Genomic DNA, 17,685 nt, shown 5'->3' with positions numbered 1-17,685 from the left:
TCTGAGTAACAAAAAAATGTTGAGACATTTACAGTGCATCTGTGATAGATTCCTCTTGTAAGATACTTCTTACAAATTATTCACCTGGCTCTAGTATACAATCATTGTCCTTGGTACTTATTTAGTGCCTTTTGCCAGGGTTCTCAGCAGGTTTTATAAAATAATGCCTCCAAACAGCTTCTTTTTGTGGAAGACTCATGTTGCTACTCTAGATTTACAGAGGGGTAAGCGAGGCAGCAGCAGATACTTGTGACTTGTTACACAATGAGCATGTGGCAAAGGAGCTGACTCACAGACTCGCTGCTCTCCCTACCGACTCTGGTGCTAAGACCTGCATTTATCCTTTAGGCTCCCTCTTTGTTTAGAAGGGAAAAACATTTGGTTCACATTTGAAGTGTTTCAACTACTGTAACACAGGGAATGAGGGAAGCTCCTTTCATAAAAGAAATCCAGATTCATCTTGTGAAGAATCTGCCTGTTTCCACTAATGGCACATCACTGAACCCACCACTGAATCTGCAGAGTAATTGCTCTCACCTCCATTAAGTTCCACTTGGATCCATAACGTTTCCCCATATAGTGTCCAGCAGTGAGAACTGTTCCCTGATCCATACTGGCTATAGCACCCTGTAATGCTGAGTTGATCCATCTTGTCCTGAACAGTCACGCGTTTCTGTGCTGTTACATGCCACTCGCTGGTCGTGCACTCCACGAACACAGTGAACTCTCCAGGAGATGTATATTTATGCGTTACATTGCTGGACAAGCTACAATGCAAAGCAGAAGGTTGCACTGAAAAGTTTGTAGCAGCGTGATCTGAGAGGAAGGGCCATACTTCCTAAATTACTGCTCTGATGGAGATTATCTCCTGTACCCAATGCAATCCCTAGGGTGCTTAGATATTTTCTTTTAGGGTTAAGGGCTGTATCTTTGTCCCAGCTAAATTGTCATAGCAGGCAACTATGTTGTCACACTAACTTTCTCCCCGCCCTAGTCTTCTGTTCCTGATTTTCCCTTCTCGGAGGCAAGCGAGTTGAAGCTCGGGGTGCTCAGCAGTTTGTAAGCTTTCCCTCTTCTAGTCTATTCTTTCTTCTTATGCATGCCTTCATCTATGTTTGGACTCACTCGCAACATTTTTCCACCTTGCTAACACACCTGCACCTCCCCTAGTGACAACAGTGGGTGCAGTAGTTCAGCAAAACCAGCTTACATTGGTTAAATTAAGGCAGAGAGATTAAAAAGCAAGTAAGTAGCCTGGGATATTTTACTTCCCAGAGGTGCAGACACACTGTCCTCTACCATGTCATCTAGCCCTGCTCAGAGACACAGGAACAGGGACACAAGGAAGAGGAGATGAACCATGGAAAGCAAACAAATGTATAAAATAATCCAGCTACCAGCTATTTATTTATTTATTTACCATGGTACCACTTAAGATGCCCAGTCAAAAGACCAGGACTATGTCAGACTGGGGTCTTGTAAAAAAGGCCTTGTCTTGACTAGCAAGCAGGCCAGGTTTAGACTGGGCTCAGCTAACATCCCTAAACCTGACAAGACTAGACCAAAGGGAAAAACCCCTGTCTTTGAGAACTCCCAGCTACGGGTCAGATAGGACACAACAGGAGGGTAAATTAGAAGAGCAGGATTTAGTGGGGTATTAAGGAGGTGAAGTAAAAATAAAAAAAGCTTTGCCTTAAAAGCAGACATTGCCACTTGCTGCAAGCACATATATTTCACTTAAATGGATACAGTCTAGTTGAAAGTGATTCTCTATATTTTTAAGAAGCTCTATACCTGTTCTTTACTTCATGACCTTAAATTATTCACACTGAAAGAATGCTTAAAAGTCAGTTTGCTTTTTGTCCATTCTGCTCTGTGCTCATTTTACAATAGGCTCAGCTTGGACTGGATAAGTACACAGATGAACTTCTGGTCTAATTCAGTCACTGGCTTTCCCTGCTCTAGAACAATACAGTCAAATTTGATTTTTAAGTCCGACAGTGAAAAAGATTATTGTTGAAAAATAGTAATGGAATTTACAGAACAGCCCAAACAAATATAACGAAGCACCGTGAGACCACTGCAAATAATATCAAGTATTGAAAAATGCCCTTGAACAAGAAATAATAGGCTTGAAACTGTAACTTCTTTTCATTAAAAGGACAGCAGATTTTTCAGTAATTCTATGTGCACAGGATGTATATTAAAGACCATTAGAATGAATCAGAGTTTGCTTATACTAAGCAAATGAAAGATGATGATTGGCAGCCTGACACCAAAATGTTGTTGCTGTTTCTTAAATAATTCAAGATGAGTTACTGCAAAATCCAACCATCTTGTCTCCAGGCCTTGTCACAGTTTTATTTGCAACATCTTGTTTTCAGAGGTTTGAGACATTAAAAAACAAAATTGCAGATACCTAAATATACTGACTTTAAGGATGTGCATAAAAGCTTAATCTTACGTAAGAGGGTAGTAGGGATCAATAGTTTGTCCATCTCCGGTGCTAATTATACAGGAGAGGTTGCCAGAATAGGGAGAGAGCAGCCATTTCAAAGAGACTGTGATATTTTCAAAGATAAAGCATGTATCCGTCACGGTCAGCTGCAGACCTGTAAAACACAATGCCCAGAGCACAGCGTCATCATCTGCCTAAGGTCACTACAAAATTAAGTTTTTGCACACTGTGGCAGCTGGCCTGGGCTGAAGCAGACCTACTTAACTGCTACCTGTTTAAACCAGTTGAGGGCAATAATGACACAGAGCATCCAGTTGATTTTTTTCCTTGCCAGGATTCTTGCTGAAACTATAATTGGCCTCTTGAGTGTTTTGTATATGCTTGAACTTTCTAGTCATGTATTTTTATTAAAGGCTTCATAGGTTTGTTAGCTGCAACTGGGAGGCTGTGCTGCTGGTTAAGAAGATTCTCCTAATGCAATGAATTGATTTTTAGATGTATCCCCTGGCCCAGCCTCTCCCTCCCTGAGATTATGGAGCTGGCAATGAAAAACTGAGGGCTTTTTTGTTCAAGTCATAGTTAGCAGGCTACAGATCACTTCTCAGTTACTGATTCACCTTCAGGTCAGTTCAGCAGTCATCCCTGTCTGGGGGCTGTTGGTGGCTTCATTTCAGTTCCTAGGGGGTAACTCTTCCATATCATATTAAGCAGTTGCTTGATTGGCTGTTTCAGCAGACATAGGCCATGGAAATTAGAAGTACCCTTGTTGTAATAGTTTTCTGGTCGTAGGTGAGCTATTACTGTCTGAGCTATAATTATTCTGCAGGTGCTTAAAGACCTGCAGGATCTTTTACAAACACTAAGTTCAGTTGAACACATATTTTTAAACCATAATAGAAGTGGGGCTTAAATTAGAACATCAGATCTCAATGGAGAACCTTCTAATCTGGATTAGAAATTTTCCATTTGGGGCTATCTCCATATAATGCATTTCAGCCTCAGTGTGGCATTTGAACCACTACAGGTCCTGGGATATTTCAAAGCTTCATTGGCTATTTTTGGTTCAAGTGCCTCTGTAACTTCATAAAACTCCAACAATATTCACAATATCAGAGCACAGGGTTGTACTGGTGCTAGTGCTGCTTACCTTCCATGCAGTGGTATTGCACAGACAAATAGCCCCCCAAAGTTGGGCAAGGATCACCAAAGAAGGTCCCATCTGCTGCCACCTGGCATGCCTGCAGTCCATGACACTGCCCTGGAAGGAAATATAGTTTCACTGGAGATTAAAGTACCCAGCTTTAAACTTCACAGCAGCTCAAAGGAGAGGGGAGAATGGATTGCAGACAAAGGGCAGGATCATGACATTGATTTCTATGCTAACTCCCATGGTATTTTGGGTTGGTTGTGTAGCTGACTTGCTGCTTTTTGAAAGCATCAAAGCACTTACCAAAAACACAGAAGTTAGGAAGGATGAGAACCAGCAAAGTGGTGAGTTTTGATTGCATTTGGCCCAGAGTCAGAGCTGTGCAGCAGGACTGAATCAACTGCCCAGTCTCACATTGGCCACTTGTCAGATGAAGGGGTAGCACACTGCATATCTTCTGCAGCTTGCACACCCCAGGGACTCCTTGCTATTCTCCAGGCCATAAACACTCCCTGGTTGCCATCATCCTGTGTCCCTCTATTTCAAGAGTTCCTTAAGCCAGATCTTATTCCATCTATTAAGTACACTTAGGTACCTAAGTGCAACCCTATTCCACTCTGCTTGAGTCCCTTGAAAATCCATTAATGCATCTATTTTCGTAACAGGCCATTATCTTAGCCTTCAAACTAAATCACAGAAAAAGAAGCCAGGAGGCAAAGTGCCTGCCCATCTGTCACATCACTGGGTTTTCAGAGATTTGAGCAGGGTGGAATAGGATCACACTCAGGAACCTAAGTCAATTTAGAAGCCTAATAACTGAAATAAGATCTAGCCCTTTATGAGTTTCCCCATCCTTTTTCTTAGGTCAGAGGTTCTGTACACTCTTCATCCCACTTTCAATCCTAGATGAGGATTGGATCCTCAAGTTCCCTTCCTCATGCCAGGGGCTTCGTGATGTCCCATTCTCCACTTTTCCACCATTTCCTGTTTCCATTCTTGCACCTCTTGGAAATGGAGTGAGCAATCTTGCATTTACTGTGGTGTAAGAGTGTGCGTATGGACAGTTACCACAGAGTAGCTGCTTACCTGGTGATAGCTTATTTATGTGCCCAGACCCTTAAACTTTATTAGTTTGAGAAAGAGAGACGAGATATTGTTATGGGTATCATCAACCAGTCCTCTGATCTATAAACAACTGCAGAAGCTCCTGAAGCTTTGACTTTGCTAAACCACTGGCAAGGTCTATGTGAACACCCAGTTTTCTCTCATCTGATCTGATATCCTCCAAAAATAATAAGGTTTGCCTGATATACAGAAACCAGATTCTACATGTAAGATGCCACCCTGGTCTGAAGGACCCTGACTGTGTGTGCAAGTGAATGACTGTTTAATGGAAATATTAAATAAATTGTACAAACAGATGGTCAGACAAACTGTATGAATTTGAATTAGCTGATCTATCAGTTTTGGATGTGGATCAACCAAAAAGAGACTTATCACAGAAGTCCCAAGTGGAAATAATGAGGATGTGCAGGCAACTTTAAGCTGTATCAGTCATAAACCAGACATCAATTAGTTGATAATTAGTGGGCAAACTAATATGGCAATACATAGGATGGAAATATAAAATAAGGATAAAACAATAAATTGGCTTTCTACAGGTTCCCCATAACCTATGGTAAGAGAAACGAGAAGAAATTGATTTTAATATGAGTTTTTTTCTCTGAAAAGAATAGAAAGCTTTGCAGTATGATATCTTGTAGACTACTACAGGTCTCCTTCACCTTCATTCAAGACTGCAACTGTCTGCCAGCATGCGTTCCTTTCAGACAGTCACTGGTCTCTGCTGCAACCACAGAAAATAAAACACGTGCCTGTAGAATTAGCTTGTTAGAAGCAATGAACAGGGAATGAGCCTAACAAAAAGTGCAGAGCTGAATAACTTCTTAGTTCTGTCAATAATGGATTAAATTGCCAGTGGCACAAATATAACCCAGTCCTACGCTGGGTCACTGCAACCAGCATTTGACCCATTAATTCCATTAATTCCGTTGTGTTAGATGCCATCCACATGAGTGCTTACTCCATGTCTCCAGGGAAATGTTACAATGAGATACCTGCTACTTCATCCTTGACGCTGGTCCAGCTACAGTCGTCATCTGTGTCAAACTGAAGAGGAGTCTCCAGTACACAGTAATGAGGGGTCTTCCTCCCATAGAAACTGTCATCAATTTGAATGACTTCTCCTGAGCCACACTGCACCGTGGCATTGGAGTTATCACAAGCGATGCTCTGGCCAGATTCTGATGGAAAGGAAAAGCAGATGTCACATCACACAAAGGCATACAGAACAAGCATCTGTCCCTTTCTTATCGCTTGCCGCGGGGTCTGGGTAAGCTGTCACTGTACATCTTCTGCCCAAAGAAAGAGATCCTAAGCTGAGTTGTGAAAGAGAGTTGTCAACAGAGCGAGATGGATTTAATTTTTTAAAAAAATATTTACAAATTTTGGAAACATTGAGAATTCAGGTGAAATTTTAATTAAGTATTTTTTTTCAATCAACAGTGCAATTAACTGCAATTTTGCAGTGTTGACATTTATTACAAATGTTGACTTTTTAAAAACAAGGGGGATTTTTTCCCAAAGCAAATGCAGTTCCATCCTCCACATTGTCTTTTTCTGATCATCTGTAGTATCTGCTGCTGTTCTCCTGGTGCCTATAGGTAGAGCAAAAATCTGGTTGGAAGGAATTAGGGAAGTGAAAGGTTCCTAGTGAAGGTCTCCATCAAGTGGAAGTTGAAGAGACATAAATGTGCAGGACTGACAGGCAAAACTGGCTGAAACTTTTGAATGAAAAACAGCTTTTGGTTTGAGTTTACTTTGGTCCAAATTTTGGTTTTTTTGAGAATTTTCTTATTTTCCTTTTTCTTTTCTCCTAGGTAAAAACCACAAAAACAAAATGTTTATCGCTGTCATTTCTCTCAACAAAAATGGTTGCAGAAATGTCTTGAATACAGAAAAAATATTTGCAGAAAAATATTGAATACAAATCTTGAATACATCATTTTGTTCCAGAACACACACGTCAATGCATCCAGAGCTTTTCAACCAGGGAGACTGAAGGGTTTCAAGTCACTCACAATTTCAGAAATAGTCCCTAGGGGGTGAGTGATCTACATGATGTTTGGGAAGCTGTGTTGGAGAAAAGCCTGCATGCTGAATATAGGGTTTGATCCTACCCAGCCCTGATCCAGGTGAGATATCCCATTTCCTTCAGCAGGACTGGCTGGGTAAGAAGACTGTCCCCCTAAGCATGATTGTTCTTTGATTAATCTGGGACAGTTAATTAGATCCCAGGACTTTCCCAGTGCCTTCACGTAACTGAAGGGGAAGGGTGCACGAAAACCCTGCTGTCATTTCAGGGTGTTACAGCAGAAACTTACTTCAGTTGTCACAGATTTAAATAATTCAGTCTCAAGGTGTTATTGTGATTGTTCCCATTAAATGCCTTGATTAGCCATTCTAGTGTGTGCATACTTAGATAATTGTGTGCTATCATTATTTAATGGGTAAATCTAAGCCTAGGTGTATCTATAGCAACGCAATCAAGTTACGGATTAGAGCTGTCTAAATAACCTTGTAACATAATTTGCTGTTAAATTATAATGTGGGCTATTATCTAGTACAATTTTTTTCTTTACTTCCTGCAAAGAAGGTTGCTATCATTTCTGCTCTGTCAGCCACCTTTGCATATAATCATAGAAAATGAGGGCTGGAAGGGACCTCAGGAGGTCACATCAGCCATGTATAGACAAAACGATCTAGTCCAACCCTCTGCTCACAACAGAACCAACCCCAACTACATCATCCCAGCCAAGGCTTTGTCTACCCAGATCTTAAAAGCCTCCAAGAATAGAGATTTCACAGCTTCGCTGGGTAACCTGTTCTAGTGCTTTACAACCCTCCTAGTGAGAAAGTTTTTCCTACTATCTAACCTAAACCTTTCTTGCTGCAACTTGAGCCCATTGCTCCTTGTTCTGTCATCTCCCACCACTGAGAACAGTCCAGCTCCATCCTCTTTGGACCCACCCTTCAGGGAGTTGAAGGCTGCTATTAAATCCCCTCTCTAAATAAATAAGTCCTGTTCCTCAGCCTCTTCTCATAAGTCATGAGCCTCTCTTCAGAAGGCATAGGACTTGCCTGTATATGTTTAAAAAGGGAATTAATGGAATAATACTGCACATCAAACCCTGCTTAAGTGTGCATTTGCACTACTTATGAAGTGCATCTAATGGCAAATAGTAAACAAGAGTGTACCAGACTAAAACCCAGACAGTTTGTGAAGGTCTTACTGCATGCAGAGAAGCAGGTAGAATTGTAGGGAAAAGAATCACAAGGTGACAGAAGGCATGTTTATATGTCCTTCTGTCTGAGTGCATATGTGATTTTTACCATGGAGCTGCCTAATCAGCTCTGCAGTAAAGTCTCAGGATCTACACGTGCAGCCCGATTAGGCCTCAATAAACTAATTAACTCCATCATAGGCTAATACTTGTAAACACAAGTACTATCCTACAGCAGCATTCTTTATTGCACAGCAACTTGTGTAGATGCTGACAGGGGTGGCTGGGGCCTGAGGGTGCTTCAGTGCGGAGGGCTGCCTGCAGGCTAGCTCTGCACTGGAGCACCCTTGTGCCCCAGCCAGCCCCTCTACCATACACTGAGCCAGGTGGGAGCAGCCCCAGACTGGCAGGCTGACTCCCTGAGCCCCCTACCAGCGAGGGTTGCTCCAACCCAGCTCAATGTGCTGCAGTCCCAGGTACATGTGTTAACACGGCACATGAGAGTAATAAACTCTGGTGCAATATGTGCTGGAGTTTATTGCATCACATTAATTCCACATGTAGGGCCTGCCCTCTGTCTCTGCACTCACTGACACAGTATCTGAATACCAAGTCAGATTGAACAGACTAATAACATCCAGTGAAGCCTATGAAAAGACAGCTATCAACTCAGTAGGCAGCAGATTTGAGATGAAGCATGCAGAGCTGCAAGTCCTTGCTCCCAGTTCCTTACTCTAACATTATTACTGAAGTATATAAAAGCATTAGTGGATATGGGCTGCAGATACTGCAAACCGGTCAGTGATCACTGATTACATCTGTCCTAGAAATAGTATCTGGGTTAATGAAGAGATGATATAAAGGAAATCACTGCTATTAATCCATTTTCAAAATCAAATGTTGCCCACGGATGTTGCCCTCATCCAAACTTCATTGTGATGATGTCACAGGAAAGAGCCGTTTTGGTTGTACCGGGCCTTGGATCAAGCCCCATGGTACTAAACACTGATTTATTTTCAGACAGGCTGGTTGCAAAGAAAAAGCCTGTTAGAAATTAATTACGTCAGATAAAATTCTGTACTTGATCAGGGTAGGTGCAAGGCTGGGGCCTGTAACAGCTTGTACGTGAGCAATGGACTCAGAGACTGTTCCCTTAGCAAACCTACCGGCTGACTGTTTTCATACCATGTTACCTTCATTCCAATTACTGCTTAAAATGCCTCCCTGACATGAAAACTATGGGAAGCAAAGAGCCTCCTGTGTATGTATTCTGGGCAAGATGGAATAGTCTGCACACGTATCCACAGCTGTAGCTGTTTGTTCAAGCCTTGATTTAGAGGGATCCTGTTTGTTTAGCCAGAGAGGAAACAAGAAGTGCAGGTTACAGGAAGTTTCCTCCCTTGCTACCCAGGTGCTATAGAGTTTCAGAAGACAAGAGGAACTTGCTCTGAGTTCTAGTTACTCCTTTGCTCCGAGTTCAGCAACCAAGTGACCTGGTCACTAGCAGTGCAGGGAGTGAACTAATTGGCCTTTAGTTTCTGGAGGCCTGGATATAGTCTTGGCTATGGGCAGAAGTAGAAATAACTTTAATTGTCTTAGTCTGGCCCCAGCTTGAGATTCAGGGTCCATCTTGATTGTAGATACAGACCTGACTGATGGATACTGGTGTCAGTTTATCCCAGCAGTATGGATCTGAGTATGACCTAACGACTCCCTGATTGCACCCTGATTCTTGGAGGGTTTCTGCAATCCACATGTGTACTGCTACTGGCACCTACATTAGACATAGACTTCACTCTACTTAGACATGCTTGAAGATCCAAAGGGTACAGCTACTGTTTCCTTTGCCAGCAACCTGGAACCCTAATGAGCAAGGTGCTGAGCATCCCTCACTCCACTCCTCCCACGCTCACCTCTTCCCTGGATCCAGCCCTATGTCAGACAGGTGTGGGAGTAGCTTGTGTAGGCAAAGCTGCCTTCAGCTTAGAATAACATTTTTTTAAGCAGTCTGGGTGATTTACTCATTACCTCAAGTGCAGCACACTCAGTTCTCAGCACCCACTGCTGTGCCTCTTACCAAACTCGCAGACAAAGTCAAACTCCTGGCTGCAGTTCTCAGTGACGCCCCATTCATAGCCAGTGTTCTTCAGGATGTGCCCGCATGCGGCTGAGAAGAGAGATGGCTGGTCCTGATGCCAGTGGCTGTAACTTATATTTGAAGTGTCCAACCACATAATTGATCCTGCAAACAAAGTGAATCAGATCATAAATGGCTTTTTTCAGTAGGGAGCAAGGAGGTCTGACGCTGCAGTCTTTCCACAGGCAAATCCCCCACTGAAGCCAAAGGCAGCTTGTCTGAGCCAGCTTGGCCAGGAACAGCCAAACCAGTTCAAGCCATATCAGAAATATTGTCCTTGGATTCAAAATATAATAAGCACAGTGCTAGGGATGTGCTGCTAAAAATCCAGTGTCCCCCTCCAAAATATATCCCTTGGCCGGCAGCAAAGCCAAGTGTTAAATTCCCAGGAGCACAGGAGACCACTTGCTTCTAGTCTCTGGTTTTCTCGCTAGATAGCAGAGCATCTTATTGATGTGACCTGGCAGAAGAGTATCGTTGCCTGCCCCAGAGACAGTGTGATGGATACGTTCTCTTGTTGTTTCTGTGGGGTTTATTGATAACCCAAGAGAGAGCTCAGCTCATGCCCCTTGAAGAACTGAGGTTGTCTCCTTTGACAATTTGTTTTTAAAATGTCTCCTGCCTGCCACAATGAAAGGCTCAGCCAGGCCCCTTGCATGGTGATATTCATGGAAGAAATATATATATCCTTGTCATGGCTAAGTATTGGATCACCTATATTTGTTTGTACCCATCAGAAAGCTCGTATCTAGCAAGGATCATTTGATCATGTAGTTTGATCAAGCATATCAGACTATTCTATTTTGCTCTCTTCTTCCTGTATATTCACAGGACATATCTCATCCCAGTTACCTCAAAGAGAACCTGGACTAACTCTATTATTGATAATGGTTCTACACTGGAGTTATGGAGAGCAGGAGTTAGCCCATTGCTCCTGACTGGGCACATCTACACATGCATTAATATGCCATAGTTACTGCACATTAAGTTTAGTACCTGTAATAACAGGTACTAACTCAATGCGCTGTAACCAGCACTACTGCGCAGTAGCACTGGCACATGCCTTTTTGGTGACGCTAATGTGCAGTAGACTAATTCTACTGTGCATTAGCACAATAGCATGGCTTTTGCCATAAGTAGAATTAGTCTAGTACTCATTTAGCACCTTGTGTAGATGTGCCCACTGGCACGCAAGCCTGTGATCCTTCAGCAATGCTGAGCCTTATAGTAGAGCCTTTGTGTTTCTCTGCTGTTACACACACAATACTCCTGTACATTTCAGGACATCAGCTTGAATGTGTCCTTAGTAATGTCTTTAGGATTTGGTCCCTATATTTGTTTTGCAGTAGCACTTCCTAGAACCAACTAAAATCAGTGTCCCACTTTGCTAGTCACTGTGCAAATACATGGGAAGAGACAGCCTCTGTTGCAAGGATTTATATTAATATAAATCCACAGAGAGGTTCAGAGGATGGTATAACAAAAGACAGGCTTTTCCGCAGGGCCATGTGATGCATTGCAGGCAACACTTGGCCACATGTTTAGGTTCCGTGCTACGATCAATTCCTTCTGGAAAGAAATTATAACTAGAGTTACATGGTTTTGAACACAGCACTGATACCTTTGGCAAATATGTGCATTCTTGGGTATACCCCCAAGGAATCCAAACCAAATCCTTCCTAAATGGCACTCTAACAGCCAGCCTTAGTAACATGCATGATTATATTGTTGCTTTGGAAAAGTAGGACTTCTCTAGAAGATGAAATCTGGTACAATAAGATGGCACAGCTGGCATCTATGAAGAGAGTCATGTTTGGCAGGCTTAACTGCTTCAGAAAGTTTGGTGCAATTTGGAAGGAATACTTGGAAGATTTTGATAGCTAGATCATTGCTCGTTGCATGCATGCTTCTCTTTTTGCTTCTATCCCTCCTTCTGCCCTCCTCACTTTTTGCCCCTTTTATTACTTATTGTTTATGACATAGTTCAGTTTTACACATTTAGTTGATATATAAGTTTTTCTGATTTTTGCACTGTATTTTAAAAAAATCAATAACAGTTTAAAAAAGAAAGGAAAACTCCATTTCTGTCACAAGGTCACCTACCTTCTGAGGTTTCATTCAGAGTAGAGTCCATAGTCAGTCCTATCCACCACTCCCTGTCCTTGGAGATGTGTTTCTGCAGGAACTCTTGGGTTTCCTCATTTTCAATGAAGACGAGATGCCCCCCTCCTCTCTCGCACCAGCTCTGGGCATTGGTGAAAGCGCGTGGGAGTCTCACAAATTCATAGCACGAGCGGTTGAAAGCCACCTGGTACTTGGAGCAAGGTATCCCCTCTTCAACAGCAACCTCCTCTGCAGCCAAGCCGAGCAAGAAAGAGTAGAGCACAGCGAGGAGAAGCCACATCCTTACCTCAGCTATGGGAGCCCTGCATGGCACTGTGGCTGTTCTCGACTTCACCACTCTTTTTGCCTCTCTTCAGTGGCCTGGGATGTTATTCCATTATGCCATCAATAATTCTCTTCCCTCTCTGCCGTTTGCCACATAATGGCAGCAATAGCTTTCAGAATAGAGTGTGTCTAATAAATAAATGTTATTGTGTCTGAGGATACATGCAGGAAGTACTGATGCTATATCACGGCAACGGGCATTATGAGGACCATTGTGTAAATGTCCCATCCTGAATCGAGCTAGCTTGCATAGCAGCCATTACACTATTACTTTGCTCATGAGTGGAAAAGATAAGGTTGACATATGGACGTGTGGGACATGTGGGGAACTGAGATAAAACCACCTGGGTAAAGGATCCATTGTAATGAGCCTTATAAGTCAAGCACTTCACATCAGTAAAAGGAGAGGTAATAACAAGAATGAGCAAAGAATGAGAAAAATAAGAATTTAGAAACATGGTGAATTATAAAAGCTGGGAAAGAACCAAGCCACCCACTGAGATTCTTTTAAGTGTCTTGACTTATTTTTAATAATATTTTATTATTATTGTTACAATTATCATTATTTTGGACACTGTTGTGATAGAGGTACCAGTAATAGTCCTGGGATGTTCACTGTGTTTTTGTTTTAACACACAGCCAGGTAAATCTCAGCTGTGCCACTGAAACTCCGCTTTGAGATGTTTGGTCTGCTCCGAAGAAACCCAGATGAATCCAGTGACACAGAAAGGATTTTCTCCCTTTACTCCCTGGAAAAAAGGTTATCCCAACCTCTGTCATTTATATTAGAATGGCTGCCTGTAGGTTTAAGAGAGAGTGTATCAGGGAGCTAAAAGTAAAAACCACCCTGTCTTTAAAATTAAAGCACTGGCTGGATGACGGGCTTGGGGACCAGCCCCGGAGACAGGCATTCCCAAGCCTGCAGAGCTGCCACCCTGATTACAGGCTGCTGGAGGTGGCCTTTGAGAAGCTGTCTCAGCACCCTTGATGGGCTAAAACCCATAAGGGTTTGGATGCCTCCGTATAAAGTATGCCTTCCAGATTTCCCAAAGCAGCTGACTCAGCAAGTGCAGCAGGACTCAGGCGAAAGGCTGAGGGGCTGATCCCCCTCTCACATGGGTTTCACTTTGGTGAAACTACAGTGTTTGCTGGCCCTGGTCCACAGTATAATGGAAAGGCTCTTTCACTTGAAAATAAGACCTGCTTTGCAAACAGTGATACTTACACTCCAAGGCTTTCGAACCAAGGCACCTGCACATGCCACAGACCACAGGCAGCTACTTCCTGAGCTTCACTCCAAACTGCAGCTTTCCTTCCGAGTCAGCCACCTTGCCCAGCAGTAGCAGTGATGGGCTTTGCTTGTGCAAAGACTGAAAGTGGGGCCCCTACTCCTCATGGATCAATCACACAATGCAGAACCAGAATGCAGTCCATCTTGGGGATTGCACAGCCCTAATGCTGCTGCCTGCTCAACCCGGCCCAGAAGGACGAGGGGTTTCTCAGCCCAGTCATACACTGATGGGTTCCTCACTACACCCAGCACTGAAATTGTGCCTCTTCAGCCCTGTGACCTTTCTGGCCTTGCAACAGCTGGAGGGACAGGCCTTCCACCTAGACTTGATAATTCTGCCCATCCTGAAACAGCTTGTTTCTAAGAGCTGGGTTTTGAGGGAAGAGCCTGAGCTGTATTAAATGGATCTGACTCACATGGGAACATGCACTTCCTATTAATGCTACATCCTGTTCTATTTGTGATATGTGGATTATACCGCATCTTTTGATCCCTGGGAATCTGGCTACAGAAACATCCCGATGGAAATGCTTAGGTTAATGTCAACCCCGGCGGCACTGAGTGGACTTGCTCCAAAGCCCCAGGCAATTACTGGAAGTCTTTTCTTTGGCTTCAGTGGAACTTGAATCAGAGACAAAAAAGAACAGTGATGTGAGGAACTGCCTAAAAAAATAAAGCACGTTCTTTAGATGAGTAGCTAGCTGGTAGTTTCTACAAGTGCGTGATTTTTTTTTTAATCTACTGTTGCTATGACTAACTCCTCAAAGACCTGTGACTGAAAAAGAACAGAAAAATGATTATTTCCCTTTTTGTATTCACTTGACTTTATGCATTGTATTGTCTCGTGTACAGCCTGGCAGTTTCTCTTGTGACTCTTTCACGCAGTAACAAGAGAGAAGAAATGCATTTATGAAGTAGTCTATTGCTTCTTATACATAGGACTTTGTGTGTCTGGGACACTGGGGGGGGTAACAGTAGTTCAAACAGTCATGTGTTTCTGATGTGCAAGAGATCATTGTGGTGCATATGATTGATGGAGCTGAGACTGTATATTGCAACATGGAGCCATGAAAAGGCTTAACTGAACTTTTCTTCATGTCTCAGGTGGGCTACCTGCAGCTGTAATAATCTTGTGCATGTGTGCGGGGGTGTGAAATTGATCCCTAGCAGATATTCAAGCATCATAGGGCACTCTGCTAATAGCAGGAAAGTCCTACTCATAACAGAGTACTGCCGATACAGAGATTTTGGATGTGCCTAAATCCACTCACTTGTTTCTGTTTGCCTTTTGTGAAGCACTGAGACACTTGCTCTACAAATGTGAATAAAAGATCTGTTCTGAGCTGTTGGATTTGAAGGAACTGTGAGTTTTTCACATGTAGCCAAAGACTCATTAATTCTTGTTGTATAGCAACTGATTGACTCAAAGACTAATGTGACAACCACTCTTAAAGCAAATATTCTGTGCCCCTGTCTTGTTAAACTAATGTACATCCATCCAAAAGTGAGGCTTGCAAAGCAATTGTCTTTTGCAATTTTTGACTAGAAGTTAGCAACAGAGCTTCCTCATATTCTTAAGCATGTGGCTTGCTAAAACTACATGGCAATTTTTTATTTTATTTCAGGAAGTATTCTGGATACACCTCAGTACTTCAGGTCCTCACGTCTCAAAGGGGGCACTGAAAACCAGAGGATGTTTTGGAAAATTTACAGCTGAATCATTATTCAGAATAATGTAGTGTAGCCCCATGGCCACAGTGCTGGGTTACATTCAAACAACTGCAGAGTTCCCTTTCATTGCAAACTGCTCCTATTAGGAAAGTGTGAATCATCCAAGCTTTTACAGATCTCAGTAGTTCTTGTTTCTGAAATCTGGTCTCCAAGACTAGGTGGAAATTGTTCTAAAGCCTTACAGCAGAATGGGTCCTTGTGCTGATAGGCAGGTTGGTGCATGGACTAGAAGAGGAAACGACATGCCTCCCTTAACCTGGGGACGGCCAGGTTAGAGCCAACATCAGGGCTTTCCTAAGGACTGCTGTCGTCTTTGTTCCTGTGAGCTGGTTTGGGACTAATTCTGATTTTAAAAACTGTTATGTGTTATGACAAACCAGACGTGAGGTATTTGCCATGTACCTCCCTCCACCACGCACCCACACACACACACACCCACACACACACAATCAAGTATCTCCAAAAGCCAACCTGTGTCTTAACCAAATAGTGAGTTATATACACCAAGTTTAAGAACTTCCCAATACAAGTTTCCCTCGCTTTATGCAGGTTCTGTATGTGCAAATTTGCTATTATGCAATGACCCTTTCTATACCAAAAATTTGTTTTATGCAAGTAATTCACTCTTATGCGATCGGTGTGGTGGAAGCCCGCAGTCAGCTGCTTTGTGCGGTGCATTGTGAGAATGCACACCAAAATATAGTCTCCTGTGTGGATCTGTACTCCTCACTCGTTGTCGGTGACACGTGTTTCTGTAGTTGCCAGCCCTGCTATGATAGTGCCCTGTGCTTGTGTGTACTGTCTGTTGTTGGTGACTACTGAAATTTTCTTGTAAAAGTGGTAGAAATGGGTCTGGGGGTCAATACAGTCAAGGCCTTGGAACATATCCCTATTTGTTACATTGTAACATGGGTTCCCTTTAGGCAAATTCGAGTTATGTGCCGTTTTCCAGGAACGCATGTACAACATAAAGCGAGGGAAACCTGTAACTATATTTTCCATTCTTTTTTGTCCAGTGTACGTTATAGTAATTGCCTTGGGGGTCTTCTACATTAATCAAAAAAACCCCAGTGGCTCCAGATGGCTATGTAGGATTTGGGATAGTTTCACTTCTACTCATGACTCCCCACTGAGAGCCTTAACCACAAAAACTTCTTTTCCGTAGTATCAGCCAGCCTAAAACTAGGGTGCCTCCATTAATTTTGAAGTCAAGTTTGACCAGAAATACTGGTGCTCTGGAGGAATAACTCAAGATCAGGTTCTCCCAAATGCTGATGAGGAGGGCTATAAGACTACTTGTCTGGAAGGGAAATGGGAGATAGTCCTTGAGGAATACAGTGTTCCATACACATAGGTTTAGGGGCTGGTTGAATCCCATGTTAGGAGGTTTTCTGTGCATGTCACCGAAGTACAACGTGTCCTTGTTAAAAACACAGCCCTGTAGTTCTCAAGAATGAACCCCGAAAATAAGACTTTGAGAGATTTCCACCCTTGCACTATCTTGTGAGAAACACAGGGCAGAATCCAGTTAGGCCCCCTGCTGAGTCACGACTTTGAACCCTGCTGAATTATTCCATCAGCTTATAACTAGCTTTCCATGTGGCAGCACGGTGAGCTTAGCTTATCAGGGAGCCCTGCTGTGGTGCAATTAAGACATTATCTTAATTAGAAAAGCTGGCAAAAATAAACCTGGCTTGATTACATATCTTTACTGGGTACAAAAATCAACTTTCCTTCCAGTTGTAGATATCGGCACCTGGAGAAACTGGACCATACTATGGAAGGAAGAACTTGCAAGACGACATTCTTTCTGAGGAAAATCTTCCTGGGTCTATCAGCCTAGCAGAGCCAGAGCTGACAGCGTGTGGATTAGCGAATATGGCCATCGAACTATGTGAGGTGAATGAACGAGTTATTGACAGCTTTACACAGGGAACTCACTCGTCTATTTATTTTGACTTGTAAGACACTAAAAAAAGCCAGTCAGAAGCTCAAAGCTCCCTTACCATTTGGTAGGAAAGTTTGACTAGTGACTAATGACTAGGCCCCTACCCTGGGGGTCTTTAAGAAGAGGCTGGATGCCTACCTGGCTGGACTCATTTGAGTCCCATTTCTTGTTTTTGGGGTTTT

At 42.8% G+C, this 17,685-nt stretch overlaps 1 protein-coding gene across 1 annotated transcript in view; it reads right to left on the bottom strand.

The window, feature by feature from the left end:
• PKD1L2 (polycystin 1 like 2) overlaps positions 1–12,489 on the bottom strand; it is a 52,448-nt gene extending 39,959 nt beyond the window's left edge. The window contains exons 1-6 of the mRNA XM_019505264.1: positions 12,189–12,489; positions 10,026–10,190; positions 5,723–5,908; positions 3,606–3,716; positions 2,465–2,612; positions 538–767 (exon numbers count right to left, since the gene is read on the bottom strand). Coding sequence (XP_019360809.1) covers positions 538–767; positions 2,465–2,612; positions 3,606–3,716; positions 5,723–5,908; positions 10,026–10,190; positions 12,189–12,489 — 1,141 coding nt within the window. The remainder of the gene's footprint in view (positions 1–537; positions 768–2,464; positions 2,613–3,605; positions 3,717–5,722; positions 5,909–10,025; positions 10,191–12,188) is intronic.
• Positions 12,490–17,685: the final 5,196 nt, after the last annotated feature.

The sequence above is a fragment of the Gavialis gangeticus genome, unplaced genomic scaffold (assembly GCF_001723915.1).
Source record: "Gavialis gangeticus isolate Ggan-Ray unplaced genomic scaffold, GavGan_comp1, whole genome shotgun sequence".
Taxonomy (NCBI): domain Eukaryota; kingdom Metazoa; phylum Chordata; order Crocodylia; family Gavialidae; genus Gavialis; species Gavialis gangeticus.
This window is presented reverse-complemented; position numbering and strand designations above follow the sequence as displayed.